General features: G+C 46.7%; 1 protein-coding gene and 1 non-coding gene across 4 annotated transcripts in view; both read right to left on the bottom strand.

The window, feature by feature from the left end:
* Positions 1-22,054, bottom strand: part of Prss22 (serine protease 22) — a 48,265-nt gene extending 26,211 nt beyond the window's left edge. For 2 of the 3 annotated variants that reach the window (XM_087203104.1, XM_087203105.1), the window contains exon 1: positions 105-22,054. In XM_087203104.1, coding sequence (XP_087059230.1) covers positions 105-186 — 82 coding nt within the window. In that variant the 5' untranslated portion in view covers positions 187-22,054. The remainder of the gene's footprint in view (positions 1-104) is intronic. The other variant, XM_004864660.4, reaches the window with a different exon arrangement.
* Positions 5,978-6,079, bottom strand: LOC147820954 (small nucleolar RNA U13). Its single transcript, XR_015448014.1, has one exon. It is a non-coding gene; the product is annotated as a small nucleolar RNA U13 (small nucleolar RNA).
* Positions 22,055-23,919: the final 1,865 nt, after the last annotated feature.

The raw sequence follows: 23,919 nt of genomic DNA, 5'->3' as shown, positions 1-23,919 counted from the left end.
GGCCCAGAGGGAAGGTTCAGAGCTGCAGGGAGAGAGGAGGTGACCCTAGAGAGAAGAAGAGGGCAGAGGAGGGGAGGGAGGGGCACAGGGTCCCCAAGACTCACCTGTGGAAACCAGAAGCAGCAGGGGGATGAGGCTCCCGAGACAGCCCCCACCCAGGGCTTGGAGAGATCTGGAAACCACCATGCTGGGGCGGGGGGCGGGGGGGAGCGGGGCCCAGCCAGTGATCTTGAAGGAACAGTGATCTTGAGGGAACTGAGGGAACAGAGGCTGTGCTGGTGGGGACTGGCAGGAGGGGAGGCAGGGAGGCTATAGTGAGTAGAGTCCCTGCAGGTCACCCCAGGTTTTATCCTGGCAGGTGGAATGCTGTTGGACTGGTCTCCCAGGTGGCTCAGTCTGGGCCACCCAGGCTGTGGGTCACAGAGGAGGTGGGGCCATGGGGAGGAAGTAGCCGTTACAGAGGCTGGGGGCTCTGTGCTTCTGAGGGGGTGAGGAGCAGGTAAAAGGAGCTGGGCCTGGGGGCCTGGGCTGTGGCCTGGACTGTCCAAGAGGGCACAGAAAAGTCCTCAGGACATTGAAGGGGGTCCAGGCTGGGGAGAAGCCACTCTGGAGTAGCTGAGGTTTGTACCAGGTGTTGGGGGCTGGCAAAAAGCACCAGCTCAGTGACGACGGCTCCCACCTACAGGGGCCACACTGCTGGGGCTCAGACTGGGACGGACTGGGCCCAACCTGGGGCTCTGGAATCCCGTTAACCCACTTCCCAGAAGGCTGTGACTCAGACCAAGTGGTCACGCACAATGGGTCCCGGGCTAATGGCCCAGACATCCCGGGACACCTTACTGTTGTCCCCAGGATGCCCAGAGGACCTGACTCCTCACCTGGATCCCTGAGAAGAGGAGGAGCCAGTGGCCACCTGGGCAAGGCCAACCCCAGTGCCCACAGCTTGTGGCACTCTGAGGGCTACCTGAGAGGACTAGGGCTGGGACCTCCATGTCCTGAGACCCCAGGGGCTTCAAGAGCTGGGGCCCAGGCTGCCCTGTGGGGCTGGGTAGGGCAGGTGCCAGCTTCCCTGACTCACACCCTGTGCTCGTGACACCCCTACCCCATCCAGGAGCAGGTGTCACCTCCCAAACCTACAAGTTTCCATCCATTCCTGCTGAGTAAAATGTCACGCTGCCACCTAGGAGAGCGTAGTGCACCCTGCAAATTCCCTAAGCATCTCCACGCTGCAGACAGGAAAATAAGGCATCTTGGGGAGGTTGAGGTGAGAGATGGAGCCTGGGTTTGACCCTGATCCTGGAATTATGCTGTTGGGCTTAGACTCAATGGACCTCAGTCCCACAGGCAAGTCATTGTTGTTGTCCATGGTCACAAGGGCTGGGGGAGGAAGCAGAGAAGGCACCAGAAAAGCTGCCAGGAAGAAGAGGCCATGGACACCCAGCCCGAGAACAAGCCAGAAGGTATGGGAACATCACCAGGGGTGAAGGGGAGATGGGAGCAGAGGCTGGGAGAGAGATGGGACCACTAAGCCCAGCCCTACGTCCTGCAAGGATGTAGCTCCATGCTTGCTACTCCCATGCTGCCCACCCTCTCCATCCCAAGGGCAGGGTAAGAATCTGCACCAGCAGCCTTCCCCATAGTTCAGGTAGGCAAAGCCTCCTGCTTGTGCTGGAGGCAGCTCCAGGTCACACAGCAGGCTGAAGGCCCCACCACCCAGCAGCACAGGAGCCCCTGACGCCCTCTGTCCAAGATTCTGGGTGTCATTGCAGGAAAGCACCATGCTGAGAGGCCGAGGTGAGGCCCCAGTGGCATCCGAGCAGAAACACCACTTGCTCCCTGGCCAGCGCTGCCTCTGCACCATGCCAACCATGCCTCCATGCTCCTCCAGCCCTCTGAAAAGAAGGTGGTTGGTCTCCCCAGCTCCCTCCACAAACACTCTGTGGGCACTTGCTGTATACACACCTTGTGCTGGGCACCAGGACATGGGTTCTGTGCTGAGGAAGCTTACATCTTCCCCAGGAGAAAGCCAGGTGACCAGCAGTGCGTAAAATGTCCTGGAGGTGGCAAGCAATGGGATGGGGGAGTGGCACAGATGCTAGAGGGCCACTCTGTGCCCTGTGCTGTGTACTATGTGACTCTTTGAGCCACAGGTGGTGTGAAAAGGGGCATTTCCCATGATCCTCAGGACTGAGTTTGGTGCCTGCTGCACACTGGGTCTCAAGCAATGTTTGTTAAAAGAATAAATAAGTGTGGAAGACACAAGTATGAGGGTGTCCTCTTCTCTCTGCCCTCCCCAGTTCCTTCTCCACTCCTAATACTTGGCCCATCCTCTGGGGACCCAGGGGGCAGGCATGTGCCCCAAAATGTTGCAATCCTTGAGATGGGGTGGCCAGGAGAAAGTCAAGGAGAAGGGTCCTGCAGCAGTTGGAAGAAGCCCTGAGAAGATGTCCTGGCATGGGTCCTAGAGAAGAGCCCCAGAGACTGGTTCCTCGATTTCCAGGGTGTGGAAGGCACAGTCCCCAAAGGCTGGGGGTGGAGACCCCGGCATGACTCAACATTCATTCAACAAGATGTTTACGAGCACCTACCACACGGCCAGCTCACACGGGCACCCTGGCTGGGCATCGACCCACTGTGCACAAGGTGGATGAGCTGCCCACCCCTGCCACCCACACCATGTCCCCACCAGCCTGGCTGAGGGCCATTGATCAATTCACACTGAGCTGCTGATGACTGATGGGCCCGCTGGCATTTGCATGCTGACAGCCCAGAACTGACACTAAGCCAGAGAAGTGACTCACTACAGTGGTGGTTCAGATGTGGGCCCAGGAGTCGGGCCATGTTTTGAACAAGGGTATCTATTCATTATCCAGCCAAAGGCCACTAGGCACCACCTACTCCTGCAGGAAATGGTGCTTAGCCCTGGAATAATCAAAGAAAACGAAGGGACTCCTTGCCCTCATTCAATCAAGAAGCATTACTGAGCACCTACTGTGTGCTGGGCACTGTCCTGAGCTGAAGAGACACTGTGGTGAACAAACCAAGGACATTGGATGAAACAGAATCTTAAAAACAAGTAAATCAGGAATGGGGATTTAGCTCAGTGGCAGTGGTCGTGCCTGGCAAACGTAAGGTCCTGAGTTTGATCCCCGGTACCAAAAAAAAAACCCAAAAAAACTCCAAACAAATAAACAAGTAAATCAGGGCAGATATGTTGGCACACACCTGTAATCCCAGCACTTGGGAGGCTGAGGCAGGAGGATCACCATAAATTCAAGCCAGCCCAGGCCAGGCAAGTCAGTGACAGTGAGATCCTGTCTCAAAATAAAAACCAAAGGGGTCTGGGGATTTAGCTCAGTGGTTCTGCCACCTGTGTCGAAAGTGCATTTAGCTCAGTGATTCCGGTGCCGGCCTCACAAGCACCAGGTCCCAAGTTCAAGCCCCTGCATGAAAAAAGAAAAAAAAAAAAAAAAAAAGTGAAAGTGCAAGGTCCCAAGTTCGATCTCTGGTATCAGAAAAAAAAATTTTTTAATTTTAAAAAATAAATACCAAAGGGCCTGTGGATATGGCTCAGTGTAAAGGTCCTGCTTTCAATCCCCATTAAAAAAAAAACAAAAACAGGGGCCGGGATTTAGCTCAGTGGTTTCACCACCTGCTGCGAAAGCACAAGGACCCGAGTTCGATCCCTGGTACCAAAAAACAAAAACAAAAACAAAAACAAAAAGCTCACTGCAGAGGCCAAGGATGAAACAGAGGACATTCAGGCCAAGGACAGACAGTGGGTAAGGGCCCTGTGGTGGGGAGAGGGGCTTGTTCTGGACCTTTCCCTAAGAGGAGACCTGGGAGAGTTGGGCCTGAGGGGAACTAGGATCCAGATGGAGGGTGGGGCCACTGCCTTGGGCTGCTGAGGCGCCCACAAGGCGATGCCCTGTAGTCAGAGGCCACATGGGCAGTGACCCCTGCAGACACCCCTGCTCCTCACGGATCCAGCCTCAAAGACACAGCCTTAATGCGAAATGGATGAGAACCAGGACAAAGGAGAGGTGCAGGAGCCCAGGGATCTGCTGGAGAGAACATTCCAGAACAAGGGACTGGCCAGCCCCGGCAGGAAGCCCCTAGAAGACCTGGCCATGAGGCTCAGAGATGGGACACAGAGCCTGGATACTCGGATGTAGCCACCAGCCGGCAAGGTCCCCATGGGCCCCGGGAAGGAGCCTCTGTCCTGGGGCAGGGAGGTGCCAGAGTCTGACCGGGATTGGAGTCATAGAAAAGGACAAGAGAGACAGGTGTGGAGGGTAGGGTTGTGTCCAGGGAGACACTGAGGCGAGGACTTCCTGGGGACCCTGGAAATGGAGCCAAGTGGCTGGCCAGTGCCAATGAGCAAGTTGTTCTAGTGTTCCCAGGACAGATGAGCTTCTCAGGACAAGGGACTCTCAGTTCTAAAATGAGGACATTCTCAGGTGAACCGAGAGAGCTGGTCACCCTAGGTGGTACCTCTGCCCCGAACCCCGGATGACAGGCTCCTCTTCATGGCTACCCAGGAGAGGCAGGCAGAGCATTTCAGGTCCAGTCCCAAGCTGGAGATTTGGGGGGTGGGAGATGGAAGTGACTTGGAAGTCACTTGGATCCCCTACAAAGGGTCACGAACGGGAGAGCCATGTAGAGATACAAGCCAAGCAGAGAGCCGGCAGTGTGGAACTGGCCCTCTCTTCTGCAGTTAGATGCTCATAAAATTCCACACTGGCCAGGAGGTAATAGCTGTGTCTTCTGCAAGGAAAGGTTGCCTCACAGCAGGCTGGAGGCAGAAGGCAAGACATGGAACCCTGGGTGTGAACTGGGTTTGAACTCTGGGCAAGTTGCTTGGCTGCTAGAAGCCTGTTTCCTTGTTAGGTTTAGGGGTTTGTTCTAAGGCCAAGGAAGAACCAGGTGTGAGTCCAGGCCTCCAGTGGGCCTTTTGGTCTTTTAATTTTTTTAATTTTTAATTTTTATTTTTTGGCTGTTCTGAGGATAGAACCCAGGGCCTTGAGCAAGCTAGGCAAGTGCTTTACTGTGGAGCTATACTCCAGCCCTGATTTTGGAGTTTTTAGTCGGGCAAGTCCTCGTTTTACAAGTATAAATTTTGAATGATGCCTGCTGTGAACATGCGAGAGTGCACATTAATATCTGCAGCAGCATTTTCACAACTGCCCAAAGTGGAAGCAACCTGTATCTAGCAAGAGGGTACACAACACGTAGCCCCACACGATGGAGTAGTACTCAGACATAAAAAGGGATGAAGCACTGATGTGTGCTATAACATGGAAGAACAGTGGAGACATTGTCTCAGTGAAAGAAACCAGACACAAAGGGACAAGTATCACTCACTTATATGAGGCACCCAGAGTGGTCAAGCTCACAAAGCAGAAGGGAAAGATAGGGACAGGTGCAGGGGAGAAGAGCGGGGCATTTGTGCGTGGGGTGCAGAGCTTTGGTTTGGGATGACAAGTCCTGGTGATGAGTGTGCACACATGAGGGTGGTCAATGCCACTGAAATGCACACCTAACAAGAAAAAAGATCAAAATGGTAATTCTTATGTTACATACATTTCATTACACTTTAAAAATCTGGGTTCCCAATTTTTTCATGGGAAGTAGGCAGCTCTGGGCCCACTGGGAAGGGTTGTCCCTGATTCCAGCAGAGTCCTCATACCCACCCCATTCTGTGACCCTGGCCACTGCCCTGGGTCCACCCGGTCTTAGGACAACATGAGTTGTTTTGTTTTTGTTTTAGTACTGGAGATTGAATCTGAATCCCAGCCTTTGCACTGAGCTACATTCTCACACTTTTTTTTAAATTTTGAGACAGAGTCTTTCTAAGTTTCCCAGGCTGGACTCAAATTTAGGATCCTCCTGCCTCAGCCTCCCAGAGTGTTGGGATTACAGATGTGCACCAGCATGCCTGGCTGCACCTGAGTTTTTTTTTTTTCTTTCAAGTTCAGGTCATATGGATAATGTGCCAACTTTGTAACAAGGTTTGAGGGAAGCACATCTCATGCATATGGCATGAACACCCAATCATCACGCTCATGAACCAAAGGACCAGCACCTGAGGTTTTGACCCTGCTCTTGAAGGGCAGTGCCTGGGACCTAGAGGATGCTCCGTCCCTTCCTTAGGTGATCCAAGTTAAGCTTCTTCCTGCAGTCTAGGCCTATTTTCCCTCTGTGAGAGGCTCCATTGGCAGCACCATGCCTGTCATGACCACACATGGAAGGGCCAGTGGTCTCACAGGCTGAGTGCCCATCTGTGGGCAGATGTTCTGGGACACAAACAGCTTTGAGGAGCCTGCCCTGGCTGGCCTGGGGAAACTGAGTCACTGACTGAAATGACACTCATTTTGCCACCTTCCCATGGGGATGTCTCTCCTCTCACCTAATCACTGTCCTGGGAACCTCCACACCACCCAGCTTCCCTGCCTCCTGGAGACTTGGTCCTGCTGGACTCCAACCCCATCCGGAGCGATCTGTGGCCCCCATAGCCCCTGACTTTGAATCTTTCTCTGCCTCTACCCAGGCCCCTAAGGGCTTTCTTAGATCTTCCCAAGAGAGAAATTCAGTCACACTTGACTCCTGAAAACCTGGGGAAGGCAGGAAAGGGGCCACACATTGCAACCTCCCTGAGTCCTTTCTTCTGGCAGGACCAAGACACTAAGCTGAGTGGTGCAGGCACCTCCCACCCCACAGCTCCTTTTATGGGGAGCAGCCCTCTCCTTGGGCCAGTCTGCCCTCCCACCCACCACCTGAAATTCTGAGGAATGAAGTTTTCTCCATCTTATAACCATGAGGTCTTTCTCCTTGGCCTTGCCTTCAAATTACAGATTTGGAATTGAGGTTGAATATCTCTTTCTGTGCCCAGCCTTCCTTTCTCCTCTCTTAGAGATCCTTCCTGTCTGGGCCCTTCTTCAACCCTAACACCTAGTCACCCACACTTTCTAAGCAGAGCCCCAGCTGTCTAACTCTCGATGCTGGGCTTGTAAAATCCGAGTGATAATTCCCTGACTCCATGGATCCTCACACTGGCTGATGCCTTCCTGAAATATAGAGTACGGTGAGTTCTTGTAGTATAGTAAGACCTTCAGGCCTTTTTTTTTTTTTTTTTTTTTTGGTACCAGGGATTGAACTCAGGAACTTTCCCTTGTGAGGCAGACATCGGAACCACTGAGCTAATCCCCACCCCATTCAGGCCTTTTATGAAGCGGCACTGATACCTGCTTCTCTATGCCTCACTTATCTAGTCTATAGAAGCTTCCTTGAGTTTTCCTTCTTTTCCTAGAGTGCTCTCCTAAGTTTTGTTTACAGCCTTTCTCTCTGGATGTGCCCTGGATTTCTGTGAAGTTACTCACATTTGCCACACTGACTCCTGTGGTTCTCATACAAAAATACCCTACCAGGCTGGATTGGGAATCCAGAGAAGAAGGTAGTGACCAGTTGTCCCACAATATCACTGAATGCCAGGACTCCTATCCCCAATTCCCATTTCCACCCTATGCACTTCCTCAGGTTGATGGAAGACTTCTCATATGGCCACCACACAAGACTTTCCTCCTCTCAGATGACTTGGCTCATGCAATTCATCACAGGGGATTTTGGGCCCCCTTCACTTTGTCTGTCTTTAAGATGACATGGTTATGAACGGGATGTGTTCATGCTGGCTCTGATGGCTACCAAGAGCTGATAGTTAAATTTTCAAAGATTTTAGAAATTGCAAGTGGTTGGCATTCTGGTAGCATCTTGAGATCAGTCATGCTGGTGGGATGGAAATCAGCAAATGCTACCAACAGGTCACCACTGAGTACATAATACCCCAGCCCTGAGTCCCACCTACCACAGAGGCAGCAGGTGCTGGTATCAGACGAGCAGTCAAAGCATCCCCTCTCCGGCTCCAGCTCTGAGGATCTCAGTAACCAGAAGCAAGCCGGCGGTGGAGGGTCTGCCTAAGTTGAGAAGGACAGGAACAGAGCCAGAGTGGCCTCAGAGAAACGTGGCAGGTGGCACCACAGGACTGCCATTCAGGATGCATGTCTCTCAGGGTGCCCTTGACCAGCTCCGCACACTCATGGTGACTCATGGTGACTCACAGGACAGGAGGCAGGATCTTGAGATCAGAGGTCATGGGCCAGGGCTGTCTCCCAGACACAGAGTGTCAGAGGAGATGGTAGGCCACACGTTTGGCCACACAGGGGTGCTGGGCCAGAGTGAGAGGCCCCACTTTCATTTCAGAGGAGAGGGGCACAGAGCTGGGCCACAGATCCCTGCCTGTGGGGACCTCTGAGCTGTGACCTAGCCCCAAGGTGACTTGCCTCCATGTCATGCCTGCTGGAAAGGAAGGAGTGGAAGCATGGAGAAACCAGCTTGGGCACCTGCACAGGGTGGGGAGCCACTTCCCACTGAGTTCCTTTTCCCCCTCTTCCCTCCAGGGAAATCAGTGACTCTGTTAATTGCTACTAATGAGCTGGAGGCCAGTCAGAGTGTGGTTGTTTCTCCCAAAGGCGGTGGACAGTGCCTGGGTGGAGAGAGGCAGATGTGCATGGAGAGTCAGCTGGCAGCTGCCACTGTGCAGCGCCCCCTTCCACCCTGGAGCTGCTCCTTCAAGTCGTGATCTTCACACCAGGACTTGGGCTTCCACAGGCATCTTAAGCTAGGAGCTCAGGGAGTCTCGCCCACCCTGACTCTGTTCCAGGATTCTGCAGCTCAGGAAGTGTCACCACCACCCCCCTAGCCAGCCTCCAGCCCAGGAGTCATGCTTTACTCATTCTCTTCCTCCATCTCACCCACCTCCTTCCAGGACTCATGAAGCTGCAGACCGGAACAAGCCCCTGGGTCCAGGCGCTTCCTTCTCTCTATGGCACAGCCCTGCCAGCCATGACGGACACTGAACAGACTCCTGCAATCTCTGTTCCCCACAGCTCTAAGACGCTGAACACAAATTAGATCTTGCCACATCTCAGCTGAAAACTCTAACAGCACCTGCTACTCCTAGAAGGAGATCCAACGCCTCTTGGTCTCCCTTGAGCTCTGAGCCATCTGCCCCTGCTCTGCCTTTGCACTGTCACCGCTCCTGGGGTGTGGTCCTCGTTTGTCTCTGATTAGAGGTGTCTAATTAGAAACCAACAAGGTGCATAGAGACAGAAGTTAATGGGCAGGAAACTGTAGTAAAGCAAACAATTCTTCACAGAAATGAAACCTGTGTCTCATAGCAGATAGTGCCAGCTTTGCCTCCATCAGCAAGTTCATTTGTTTTCCATGGGGTGCTTTGAGGCCTCAAAAGAATACATTGCTGCCAGGCATGATGGCTAACACCTGTAATCCCAGCTCTCCGGAGGCTGAGGCAGGAGGATTGCCACAAATTTGAGGCCATCCTGGGCTACATAGTGAGTTCAAGGCCAGCCTGCACTACAAAAGGGAGACCCTGTCTCACAAAACAAAAAAACAAAAGACAAGCAAACAGAAAACATATGGCAGTATCTTTACTGATTCTGTCATTAACTGATAAATAGCATCTTGGAGATGATTTTAGGAAAGCACAGTTCTACCTTTTAGGGAAAATTGTCCTTTAAGAACTAGTAGCCTGTTCATTTCTCTCATTAAAGCTGTTAAAATATGCTTATTTACTCATAAACTTGTTTTGCAGATCATAGACTCCTTTAGGATAGGAACTGTCATTGCTTGTTAGGAGACACTGAATTAATATGAAACGGACAAAGGAAGTGTTAAGTGCCCATTCAAAGGGATGTTGAGCATCATGTAGCAGGCTCTTTAGAGTTATCTGATCTATGAGGTTCTTTGTGCCTTTGTCTGTGACTTGGCTATTTTATAGATTTTCCCCTCCATCTTGTTTGATGATTCCAGACGTGATATTTTATGACCAGTTTTGTATCCATTCAATATTCCATATTTCCTGTGTGGATGTCATTCCTTCAGATGACCAGTCTTAACATATTACTGGTTTCCTTATTCATCAATGAATTAAAATCTTTGACACATGCTCATTTGAAAGTCATATTTTTACCTTTTTGAAAATTACTTTTAGAGCCAGGTGTGGTAGCCCACATCTGTAATCCCAGAACTTGGGAGGCTGAAGTAGGAGGATCACCATAAGTTCAAGGCCAGCCTGAGCTACATGGTGAGTTAAAGGCCAGCCTGAATTACAGAGTGAGATCTCTCTCTCTCTTAAAAAATTATTTTTATTTTTTCATTTTTTTGAGACAGGATCTTGCTGCTGGCCTTGGGCTTGATATGTAGCCCAGGCTGGCCTCAAACTCACAGCAATCCTCCTACTTCAGCCTCCTGAAGGTTGAGATTATAGGGTAGCACTGCCATGTCCAGCTGAAAATTATTTAATACCTCATTTTTATATCCTCAGTGCCTGGTATAAAATGGTTCCTCTATTTTGTTTTATCAATTAATTGATAAAAATGTTTCATTTAATTAATGATTATTGATTATATATTTTATTTTTATATTATTAGAAAATGATATACAGCACCAAGTAATCCAAATAAGCAAAAATAATCCAAACAAAGGGAAATATTATAACTCCCAACCTGCTAGATATCTGAAACATGAGTTCATGTTCTCTAAAATTGAAGAATGAATTCTAAAAACAACAGAAGTTAAGAGTAAGGAAGATTTATTGAAGGAAAGACAGTTCCTGCCTGAGAGGGACAGGAGGGGACACCCAAAAAGTGGGTTGCCCTGGGCCCTGTTTTCCAGGGGATTTTTATGGAGCAAAGCCCTGAGGTAAGACAGGTACAAAGTGGAACAAAACTATAGCCAACTAATAAGATCCAATGAGAGGCCCGGAGATTTAGCTCAGTGGTTTCACCACCTGCTGTGCAAGTGCAAGGACCCGAGTTCAATCCCCAGTACCAAAAAAAAAAAAGATCCAATGAGAAATCACAAGGTGGGCATAAGGTGAGACAAAATTATGATCAACCAATAAGGTTACAAGCACAGTTACCCAGGTAATATTGATTAAATGGGGATCAAATGGGAAAAGAAGTCACGTAGTAAGCATATGTAAAATAAACAAGAAATTTCTGGAAAGGAAATGGGCTAGGAAGACTGATGCCTTTTTAGAATATCAATCACTGCTATTTATCCCTAGGGGAAGTGAGTGTAGTACTTTTCCTCTTTTTATAATGCTGACCTTCAGTGAATGTGTCTGGATTGTCTTCTGTATTGACTCCTGGAGGGTTGGCCCTGTCTAACTGCCTACAAGATATCTAATTAGAATCATCCTGCTTATTATTTTAATCTGCTTTTAAAATTTAATACAGTTTAGCATCTTCCTATGTCAATGAACGCTTCATTAATAACATGATTATTCATGTTTATATAATATTCCATTGTATAATGTGTCATGCCTGACCTAAGTGAATCCTTCACAAATCAACAGGACAAAAGCAAATAGGCCACTTTCAGCAAACAAAGGCTATTTCTCAGTAAACAGAAGACAACAGAAAAGTCCATTGATTGTCTACACATACCTGTGCTGACTGTCCTTGGACTCAATCACAAACATTTCGCCCCAGATTCCTTAGCCCCCCCAATACCTATATAAACCTAATTCCTTTCTCAGTTAGCTGTTAATATCTCTCTCCTGGTGTATGTGTGCCATTGATAACATAATGTATCATATCATATGTCAGGTAAAAGAGCCAAAAACCAAGACCAGACCAGTATCATAACAAGCCTTTATTAAGGAGAAGGGACAATCTGCTGGGCTGCCTCTGAACAAAGCAGTGCAGCAGCATGGCAGGGACTGGAGCACCTTTATAGCAGTTAGGGGTAGGGGGTTGGGTGACATGATGGTGAGGGATTAGAGGGTTTGTGAGGCACGTCACCAAGGGATTGGAGGAACTTGTGACATCACTAGTTGCCAGGGAGGGAGCAAATATCAGGTTACTCTTTTGGTGGGAAGAGGAGGATGTTGTGAAAAAGAAGGTTGTTTTTTGGTGGGAGAAGCCATTTTGGGGGTTAGGTTTAGGTGGGAAACACTGCATCATGGGAAGAAGAAAACCAGTTTGGGCAAGAAGGAAGGCATCTTGGGGCTGGGTCTTAGGTGGGAATGCAGTGCATTATGGGAAGAAGAAGGGAACCTAAAAAAAAAAAAAGGGAACCTTGTGGTGGGAAATGGGGCATTATGGGAAGGAGAAGGCACCCATTATATGTAGCAGGCATTTTAAGGGGAGGAATCTATCAGTTTACTCAAGCCTGTGCCCTCTGAAACTGAACATTCATTCCTTTTACTGTTGCATAAAGTGTCAATAAAACAACTTTTTCAAAAGTCTTTGAAACCAACTCTACTTCCTCAAGCTATATTCCTAGAAGGGAAACCACTAGGTCAAAGGTTATGAACCTATTTGCAGCTTTTATACTGGTTGGTTTGGTTTTTTTTTTTTTTGGTACCAGGGATTGAACTCGGGGCCTTACGCTTTCGAGGCAGGTGGCAGAACCACTGAACTAAATCCCTGGCCCGCAGCTTTTAATAATACATTATCAGGCCAGGGATTTAGCTCAGTGGTGCCATACCTGCCTCACAAGGGTAAGGTCCTGAGTTTGATCCCAGGTACCAAAATATATATAAATAAATAAATAATACACGTTATCAAACTTAGCTCAGGAAAGGCTGTGTGATGATTTTTAAAATTCTCTTTCTTTACCATAGAAAAATAAAATGCAAATATTTCCCTTTATATATTGGTGAGGTTTGAAGATTGTCTTTCTTGCCCTGAAGGCAAGAAGTACTTTTTCAGTTGCTAATGATTTGGTCTCAAGATCTGTTACGAAAAAAAAAAAAAAATAAGAGCAGTGATTTGAGGACAGGACATGCCTCAGCCAGAAACAGGAAAAGGATTTCCCCAAATCCAAAAGGTAGAGGTACCAGAAAACCTAGCAAAGTTCTACATGGGTTGCAACTCAAACCTTGAAGAGACCTTGGCATCAGGCTCTACAAGTAGACCCCAGCCTTTAGGTGTCAGGGACTGGCAGCATCCAGAGAGCTCCCCCACCCCTCCTCCATTAGAATCAACTCCTCACCTGTGCTTGCTTTGCACTGGTATATACTGCCAATCTGCTCTTGCTCCCACTTCTGGTAGTCCCAGGTTCCTCTAAACTTGTCAGACTTTCTGCCATTGCTGTGACAGGACCAAGTGGCTACCAACTATGGGTAGGTAGAGAGCCACTTCCTCAAGCCCCCAGGTGCCCCTTATGGCCCATCTGCTCCACTCCCTGCACTAGACTTCTTCCAAAACCTAGCAATTAGAGATTTAATGCATGTTGAGACAGAGGGCCTCCAGTGCCTCCAGCACACCTGTTCTGACTGTTTCATGTCTGTAAAGCCCTGGTTGTTAAATTCAGCTCAGTGCAGGTCAGGCCCAAACAAGTTCCAGCTCCCTGGGCTGGGACAGTGGTTAATAGCATCTTTATTTTTCCTGCTTTCCCTCAACCTGATAAATCCTCCGGGTTCTCTTATGGACTCAAAGTCTCTTGTAGGCTTTGTTGTCCCAGATCACAATTTTCAGAACTAAAGCTGCCTCCAGGATCCTCTGAGGCTCTGTTCAAACAACTGCTGGCTGTTGTTAATATACTACCTCACTTCAACCTCCTTACTCTGCCCAAAGCAGCATCTTCCCACTGTACATATGATGAAATGAGTTCAGGGAGAGGAGTTGCCCCCATTCATATGGCTGGGAGGTAGGAAGCCCAGGACTCAAACATCACAGGGCCTTTTTAAGATCCTCTTAAGCCTGGAATCATTCTTAGGTTTGAAGCCCTCACTACGTGGCTTCAAACACATGAACATGCACCCTCTCTGTGGAGGAAATGCAGTACAAGTATAGCTACATGTCAGTGATGGTGAACCTTTTAAAGCTTTCGATGACACAAACAGCATGCTGCAGCATGGGTGCCATAGATTCTTCACCATGGCATGAGTTGCAGTTGACTAGTTGACACAGTTATGTTTGGAAGACATTGAGTAAATACCTATTCATTTCTACTTGGCAGCTCCCATTTGAGAGTAAGAATTAGTTTCCAGAGCTGGGTGTGTGGCACATGCTTATAATGCCAGCACTCAGAAGGCTGAGGCAGGATTGCCCTGAGTTCCAGACCAGCCTGGGCTACATAGTGAGTTGAAGACCAGGCTGAATTATATAATGAGACCCTGTCTCAAACACACACACACACACACACACACACACTTAATCAATCAATTTTCAGGACTCAGAACTTTTTTGTAAGCCTTACTTTGTTATAAGACCAAAAAGCTACAACACTGTCAAAGTTTGTCCTTCTTACTGCACTCCCATACCCTCCCTCACCCTCCCTGCAACATGATCTCCATTTTACACAGGAGGAAACCATAAATGCATTCCTCTGGGTGCAAGTAACAGAGAACTCTAACACACACTGGCTGAAACAAAATAATATGACTGTATAGTTGTAACTTTATTCCAGGAAACACCTGTCTAGGAAGACAAATTTGCAAATAAATTTACTGCTTCAGTTCAGGAAAATCTACCTAAAACCACACGACTTTTCAACAGGTAACATCAAACAAAGCTCTGCGACTCTGAAGCCCTCTCCTCACACCAGGCCTACAGCACTATGACCAAGGATTCTAGATTATCAGGTGTTTAATCTTAAACTAACATGATCCTAGCCCAACCCTACCTAGGTCTTGCTATAAAGTATTATAGACAACTGAGTTAAATACAAATATTTTAGGCAGTCAGATTGGGCTAGGTCCTCAGTAGAATCAGGACAAAGGTGAAACACACCACAGCTGAAGCAGGAGACAAAGCTGTTGGAGACCAGGCCTCAAGATAAAGACAAGATGACCAGACCTGCATACTGATAGGTCTCCCACTACCTCAGCAGCTATTATGTATAGTAGCTGCTCTCTTCCTATCGTGCATTGCCCCCTCCCCTGTGTGACATTATGCCAAGACGGTTGCTCCCACCAAAGAACAAACCCTTCTTCCCAGCATGCCCCTGTTTCCGCCTAGAGAGTAATCTAATACTCGCTCACCTCCTACCAGCTAGTGACGTCACCAGCTCCTCCATTCCCTAGTTACTACCTCACTCAACCCCGCCTCAGCCCCTACAAACCCCACCCCAGTCTCTATAAAAGACTCTCCCTTCCCCGGCCATAATGCTTTTGTCTCTCCTTTGTTCAGAGACATCCCGGTAGATCTATTCCCCTAATAAAGTCTTGTTGTGGCCTGGTCTGGTCTTGGTTTTTGGCCCTTTTACCTGACACACACTTCCTCAGAGGAAAAACACTGGGCCTAATGAAGTCTAGATAGACATCAGCCCCCCAGTGGGAGACTAGAGACCTCTGGACCCACCATTTCCTAGGAGAAATCTTTGTTCTTTCCATCTATACTTGCTATGTGACTTGTTTCCCAATCAGACCACCATTACCTGACTACATTTGTAACCTTACTGTATGATAAAAGCTGTGCCCCATGAGGGTTTTGTTCTATAAAACTCTGTAAGGGCCGGGGATTTAGCTCAGTGGTTTCACCACCTGCTGTGCAAGCGCAAAGACCTGAGTTTGATCCCCGGTACCAAAAAAACCCCCCAAAAACAAAAAAACTCCTCTGTAAAGTGGGGTCCCCAGCTATCCACTTGGGACCCCTCCTGCCCCTCAAGAGCTTTCTTATCAATAAATATCTTCCTACTCTTTTTGTTTGTTTTTGGGTTTTTTTGATATGGGGATCGAACTCAGGTCCTTGCAAGGCGAAACCACTGAGCTAAATCCCTGGCCCCTATCTTCCTGCTCTTAATCTCGGTTGTTCCTAGAATTCATTCTTCAACTTTTAGAGAACAAGGGCTCGGCGTATCATATAGCTAATAGGTTGGGAGATATGATATTTCATATTTCATCTCCGTTACTATTTCCTATATCAAAAAGACCTGCTTTAGGGCTGGGGATTTAGCTCAGTGGTTTCGCTGCCTGCTGCGCAAGGACCTGAGTTCGATCCCTGGTACCAAAAAAAAAAGACCAGCTTTAGGTTGTTTTTTTTCGTACTGGGGATCGAACTCAGGACCTTGAGCTTGCGAGGTGGACATGGTGCCACTGAGCTAAATCCCCGGCCCAAAAAGACCCGCTTTATACCAGATCCCCAAACCTCAATACGGCAACTTTGTCCTCCCCACCTACATCCTAAGACTTTTCCAAGTCCCTCTTAACCTGGTAACCAACAAACTCATCTTTATCAGTGGTTGTTTTGATGGTGTCTGGGAGCCAGTATTTGACAAGGGAAAGGTGACCGACACATCTGCCAACAAGAGAGGAATAGCTGTCAGGGCAGCAGCAGTGTCTGTGAAGAAACCAAGACCCAGCAGTTAAATGTTTTGTCCAAGGTCATGCAAGAGTGGGAGATCCAGGAGAACCCAGGCTTCCTCATCCAAACCTGAGCTTGTCTCTCCAAGCAGGGCACTGCCCTTGGGGCTAACCCCGCAGGAAGCTAAGGTTCCTCCTCTGCATCTCCCCAGGCACTGCTGCCCTAAAGGTAAGTCAGGAGGAAGCTCTCCTCGCTGGTCCTTCCTTGCTAAAACTAAGCCAGCCACGCTCATATGGGAGAAAACACAAGTTAATTGCCAGATGATTAATTCCAGCCAATTAAAGTACCGTCTTGTTCGGATCCCCAGCTAGAGGAAGTTCAGCCAACTTCCGGCCGCAAAGGCCGGATTTTGAGAGCCCCGGGGTGCGTCTGCGCAGTCTCGAGGTCCTCTCAGCGGGCCGTGCAGGAAGAGAGCCCCTATGATGTAGAGGGAAGGGCGGTGAACCTGGTTAGGTAAAGGCCACTCCGCGATCCAAGCCCCTGCCAGCGCCCCGGTGCGAGGACACGTCTAGGGCGTCTGCATTGTCCTGAGAACACAGAAGCAGCCCAGCGACTGAACCCTGTGGTCTCCCTCCAGTCACCAGCTTTCAATCGCCCGGTATCTGTCGCCCCCTGATGGCTGGTTGAGCCTTGCTGTTCTGGCTTTGAGTCCCCTTGAAAAATAAGGAAAATGAATGCCACAAAAAACAAAACAAAAAACTGGCGCGCTCTTGTAATTTCAGCTAGTTGGGAGGCTGAAGCAGGAGGATTGCGAGTTTGAGGCCAGCCTGGGCAATTTAAGGAGACCCTGTCTCAAAATAAAAATTTTAAAAGGGACTGAACGTGCAGCTCTGTGCAAGAGCTTGCTTAGCTTATGCAAGGCCCTGGGTTCAATCCCCAGTACCAAGCGAGGGAAAAAACAAAAACACGGATCCAGTGAGAATGGCATACCAAAAACATGAATTCGATGAGAGTGGCAAGTTGGAGCCTATGGTTAAACCTCAGGAATTTTGCCACATGGATGTTAACATTATTTTGGGGGCTAGGGGATTAGCTCACTGGTAGAGCCCATGCTTAGCATGCATAGGGCCCTGGATTTCAGCCTCAGTACCACAAAAAATAAAATAAATATAGTAATTATTAACATTAAACCTACAATTTAATGAACAACAAAGATAGAAAATACTCAAAATTCATTACTATTTTACTACATTTTACTACTAGGTAAGGTGTGAATGCTAATGGTATGCTACTGTTCTTTTCTTTTTTGAGACAGTGTCTCGCTATGTAGTTCAGGCTGATCTTAAACTCACTATGGAGCCCAGGCTGGCCTCGAACTCGGTGATCCTCCTGCCTCAGCCTCCCAAATACTGGGATTATAGGAATGCACCATTACACGTGACTCAAGCACATTTATTTTCAATTCCATATTCAATGACATTATATTGATGGCATGAACTGGGCCATGATGAAAATATTTACATCACAGAATTAGCAAGCTTTTTTTTTTCTCTCCCAGGAAGTTGGTGGTTAAACTTTATAACCAACAGCTGAGTGTGGTAAGTGCATACCTATAATCCCACACTTGGGAGGCTGAGGCAGGAGAATCACAAGTTTCAGGTCAGCCTGGAATACATAGTGAGACCCTGTCTCAAAAACAAAAAATAAAGTTTAACCAGCACACCACTGAAATCAGACCACAGCTAGGGTAGAAGGAAATAGAACAAGTCCATATCTAGTGCCAGAGGAAGAATATAGTCATTTCCTTTTCATTAAGGCCCAAGACAGGACCAACACATGTGTTCAGTCAGGGCATAAAGGAGAGGGAGGAACTTACCTGCTGAACTGAGCTCCCCCAGTTTAAGACCAGCTTCCCTCAATTTCACTCAGTGACATTCACCTGAACTTTTCCTCTGCAATTGTAATAATCATCAGCCCTCATTGTAAGGCCTTGAATGCCAATAATTGAAGAAGTTTCAAAGGTGAAGTTCAGCGGGGGAAGGATTTTGAGATGGGGGTGATATGATCCAAACTTTGCTTTAGGATGAGACCCAGCATCCATGTGCAGGACATGTTGAGGACTTTGACCACCATAGAAATGTGTGATCTGTGTAGGGTTAAAAGGGGCTACAGGGATAAATGTTAGTCACAACCCATGACCTGCCTTGGGGACAGGAGATGGTAAACAGTGAGTTACCGTGAGTGCAGTAAATACATTCGTTTAAAAGGGGAGATCAAAGCGCCAAAGAGTGACTCATTCTGTCTGGGGGAGCCAGGAAACTGCCATCTGCCATCTGCCATCTGCAGAATGGAAGCTGTCAGAAGAAGACGGGGCCTGGGAAATGTGGTCCAGGGTAGAATAGCCACCTAGCATGAATATGCACCAGGCCTAGCACCAAGGAGGGGAAGAAAGGCAGGTGGAGCCACAGGCTGAGAACACGTGGGCTGTGGCCTGGAATGAAAAAGCCCAGGGGGCTGGCGTTTGCCTCTCTCTGCCAAGGCTGAGCGAGAATGGCCAGCATGGTGCAGAAAGTCCTAACAAACTGGGGAGGAGTCTCCATGCCCAAGCTCCACGTCTCTAAGACCCCCAACCTTTGGGCCATGTCTTCTACCTTCCTCTGTCATCTAGCAGAGAAGGAATACTGAGTATGGCTGAAGGTGCTTGACTCTGCACCCAGCCCCTGATTCTCAAACACACATTCGCTCTGTCTCTCACCTTTCACACATGCACATTTTGGAAAGTTTTCCCAACTTCAACATAGAGCTTGATGCCTTGACTCAGTCAGTCCCCTGAAGTTTGAGGTGCATGTGTGTGTGTTTCAAATGATCTATAGGTCAATCTATAGGTCAATCCTGAAAAGGAGAACTGCCTTGGAAAAGCTTTCGATTTTGATATATTTAAATTTTATTTTTATTAGTACATGTTTGTAATTCACGCAGTTTAGTCATCTCGGGGAGTTGTTATATGTACATATTACAGCTTGTCTCCTTTTTTAAAAAATCCCCTCTCCTTCCCAACTCCTCCTCCAGTTCCCCTTTCCCCTTTTTCATACTTGTTGATATTATTTGTGTTAGCTCATGTTATGGGATATAGTGTTTACATTAATTGGAGTTATTAGGTTCCTGTACCTAGCATATCTTTATTCTTTTTATTTCCCCTTCCCCTCCTCCTCACCACTCGCTCTTGTTCCCTTGAACCATTTCCATATTACAAGAGATCTGTCCCTGTGTCCCTTTCTATCCATCCTTCATCATTTCCTTTGTCCTTTGCCTCACTCACATGAGAGATACCATACAGTATTTAAGTTTGTGTGTCTAGTTTATTTCACTCAACATTATATTTTCCAGGTGCATCCATTTTCCTACAAATATGTCATTTTTTATAGCAGAGTAGAATTCCATTATATATAGATACCACATTTTCTTTATCCAATCATTTGTTGGAGGGTATACAGGCTGCTTCCAGGATTTAGCTATTACAAATTGTGCTGCTATAAACATTGGTATGTATGTATCACTGTAGTATGATGACTTAAACTCTTTGGGGAAGATACCTAGTAGGGGAATAGCTGAGTCATATGGAATTTCTAATTTCAGTTCTTTGAGAAATTTCCATACTGATTTCTGTAATTGTTGTACTAGTTTGCATTCCCACCAACAATGCAGGAAGGCTCCTTTTTTTCTTTTAATCATGCCAGGATTTGCTATTCTTTCGGGAGTAAGATGGACTCTTGGTGTTAATTCACATTTCTCTAATGGCCAGAGATGTTGAACATTGTTTCATATATTTGTTGACCATTTGTATTTCTTCCTGTGAAACGTCTGTCCATTTCTTTTGTTGTTGTTGTTTTGGTTTTTTTTTTTGGTACTGGGGATCGAACTCGGGTCCTTGCACTTGCGAGGCAGGCATTGGAACCACTGAGCTAAATCCCCAGCATGTCTGTCCATTTCTCTTTCCCATTTCTTGACTGGGTCTTATTTTAATTTTTTTGAGTTGTGTATTCTAGATATTAGTCCTCTAAGGACGAGCTAGCAAAAATTTTTTTACCATTCTGTAGGTTGTCTCTTCACTCTACTGATTGACTCTTTTGCTGAACGAAATCTTTTCAGTCTGATATAATTCCATGTTGATTCTTGCTCCTATTTCTTCTGTGACTGAAGTTGTTTAGGAAATCCTTTCCTGCACATGTTTTCGTGTGTTTTACCTGTTTTATCTTCCAGAAGGTTTAATGTTTGTTTTTTTGTTTTGTTCCAGGGATCGAACTCAAGTCCTTCTGCTTGCAAGGCAAGCAGCGGAACCACTGAACTAAATCCCCAGCCCTAATGTTTGTTTTAATATTTAGCTTTTTTTTTTTTTTTTGTACCAGGGATCGAACTCAGGTCCTTGCACTTGTGAGGCAGGCAGTAGAACCACTGAGCTAAATCCCTGGCCCAATATTTACATTTTTGATCCATTTTTATTTTAATTTAGTATATGGTAGAGAGAAGGGTCCAGTTTTATTCTTCTGCAAACAGATACCAGTTTTCCCAATACCACTTGTCAAATAGGCTCTTTCCTCCAACATGTTTTTGCCCTTTTGTCAAAAATCAAACAGTTGATTATGTCGGGAGGTTTCTGTAACCTGAGATCTGTTTCATGGATCTATGTGTCTGTTTTTGTTCCAGTACCATGCAGGTTTTACCATTGTTGCTTTGTAGTAGTCTGATATTGCTATGCCACCTGCTTTGCTTTTATTACCCAAAATTACTTTTGCTATTCTGGATCTCTTCTGACTCCATATGAATTTTAGGATTTTTTTTCCTAGATCTGTAAAGTATGTTGCTAGCATTATGACTGGGATTGCTTTGAATCTATGTAACAGTTTTAGAAGTATGGCCGTTTTGATAATATTGGTTCTGCCTATGCAGAAGCAGGGGACATCTTCCCATTTTCTGATTTTCCTCTTCAATCTCCATCTTCAGAGTACTGTAGTTTTCCTTGTAGAGGTCTTTCACTTCTTTGGTTAGGTTAATTCCTACATATTTCATTTTTCTTAACACTACTGTGAATGGTATTGTTTTTGTAATTTCCTTTTCATTCTGTTCATTGTTGGTGTACACAAATGCTTTTTGTGTCGATTTTGTATCTTCCTATTTTGCTGAAGTTGGTTATTAATTCTAAGAGATAACTGTTGGAGTTCTTTGGGTCTTCTATGTAGAACGTCATATCATCTGCAAATAATGATAATTTGAGTACTTCTTTTCCTGTATGTATCCCTTTAATTTTTTTTTCTCTTGCTGAATTGCTCTGGCTGTTTCAAGTACTGTGTTAAATAGAAGAGGTGATAGTGGAAATCTTATCTTGTTCCTGAATTTAGGGAGAATGCTTCTAGTTTTTCCCCATTTAGTATGATGCTGGCTATTGGTCTATCATAAATAGCTTTTATCATAATCAGGTATGGTCCTTCTATACCTGTTTTCCTCAGGGGTTTTATCGTGAAATGGTGTTGGATTTTGTCAAAAGCCTTTTCTGTGTCTATTGATGTGATCATGTGGTTTGTGACCTTGCACCTCTTTATTTGATGTATTACATTTACTGACTTCAACTGTATGTTGAAGCCTACTTGCATTTTTTAATTTTTTTTTTTAGACAGGGTCTCACTATGTAGCCCAGGCTGGCCTGAAACTCACAGAAATCCTCCTGCTTCAGCCTCCCAAGGGCTGGAATTATAGGTGTGTGCTACCACATTTTGCACTATATTTCAATTTTTCAATCTCTTTTTTTCCCTGCAGTGCTAGGGATCTGTCTTATTATTTTTCTCATTGCTAAGACAAAATACCCAACATCCAAAGTTAAAGGAAGAAAGGTTTATTTCAGCTCAGTTTGAAGAGGTTTCACTTCATGGTTGGCTGGCTCCAAGGCAAGGTGGGCCTTGGCAAGAGGGCGGTCGCAGAGGAGAAACAGTCCATGGCAGGCAGAAGGTAGCAAACCAATGGAAGCAGCAAAGCAGCAGCAGCAACTACAGCAGCCCTCTTCCTGTCTCTTATATTCTACCCAGGCTACCTACCCTTAATGCAGATAGTACTCACACCCAGGAAGGGCCTTCCCATTATCCATTCAAAGAACTATGCCAAATCAATCAGGACTAATTTAGTAATCACACACCCTTGATCCCAGCATCAAACAGTCTAGATCTAGTCACCTCTGAAAAAGCCCCACATATGACCAAATAAGGGTTTTGGAGGACATCTAGACACAAGCCATAACAGGATCAAACCCAAGACCTCACACATGCTACACAGTACTCTACTACTGAGCTACCACTCTAGCCCAAAATTTTTAATCTTTTTGTTTTTGTTTTTGTTGAGAGAGACAATCTTGCTATGTAGCTCAGGCTGGCCTTAAACACATAATCCTCAGTGGGGTTACAGTCATGTGCCACTATATCCAGCTAAATTTTTCAATCATTTTAATGTTTGAATTTTGTCTCTATATTTCAGGGTTATAAACATATCCTTTTATTTTTCCCATATGTTTATAGCTTTGTATTGTAAAAACTTTTATGATAGGAACATACACTGTTTTCCACATTCATTTGCTTCTTATTTCAATGATGTTTGCTGAATCAATGTGAAGAATATTTTTTTATTCCTCATGTTTGAAGTGACATCAACCTAAGATAGCTCTTATCTGTTTGGGTAAAATTCATTCATGAATATCAGTTTCAGTGGGGAAGTAGAATCCCATCGAGTGGTTTGTTTGGTTTTTTTGAAACAGGGTCTCACTATGAAGTTCAGGCTGGCCTTGAACTCACTATGTAGCCCAAGCTGGCCTCAAACTCTCAGGAATCCTCCTGTCTCAGCCTCCCAAGCGCTGGAATTACAGGCATATACCACTATGCCTAGCTGGATTCAGACTTTTGATCCTCCTGCCTCAGCCTCTCAAGAGTGCTGGAATAGGACACCACACTGGGTTAGCCTTCCCCACACCCTGAGAGTCTCAGTTCAAGGCTGGCCTAGAACTCATGATACTCCCGCCTCAGTCCTCCCAAATAGCTGGAATTACATGTGGGTACCACTATGCCTAGCCTCAGTGTCTGTTTCCTACAGCCTATATCTTCTTCTTTCATATTTTATTTATTCCTTTGGAGAATGCCTTTCCTCCAATGGCTTCCTAAGAGTAGTGTGGGGGTTGGGGGTAAAGTTTTTGAGAACTTTCATGCATGAAAATGTCTTTATTTCATTATTATGCTTACCAGAGAGTGTAGTGTTCTTGCTTCTCACTGACTTGCACCTGTCCTCCTCCTCTTTGTGGCCATATGGGTCAACCATAGAGCCAGGAGTCCAGCTGGGCCAGTTAATGTCCCATTCTGGGACCATCCACACTGAATGGGCCAGGAGATGAGAAGGTGGGAAGCTCTGGACCTTAGTTGGAATTCTTTGAAGAAGAGACTCCAGCCAGCAGCCCCTACCCTGGCTGGGTATGTGTGGGGGGGGATGGGTGTCATCTCAAGAGAGCTGAGCTTAGGGCATTGCCAGAGAGCGCAGCAGGAGCCCTGTGGGATAAGGA

Source organism: Heterocephalus glaber, unplaced genomic scaffold (genome assembly GCF_053883595.1).
Source record: "Heterocephalus glaber isolate CG9 unplaced genomic scaffold, H.glaber_assembly_v1.0 deba00001781, whole genome shotgun sequence".
Classification (NCBI taxonomy): Eukaryota; Metazoa; Chordata; class Mammalia; order Rodentia; family Bathyergidae; genus Heterocephalus; species Heterocephalus glaber.
Note: the sequence above shows the minus strand (reverse complement) of the source record. Positions and strands in the feature narration are given on the sequence as shown.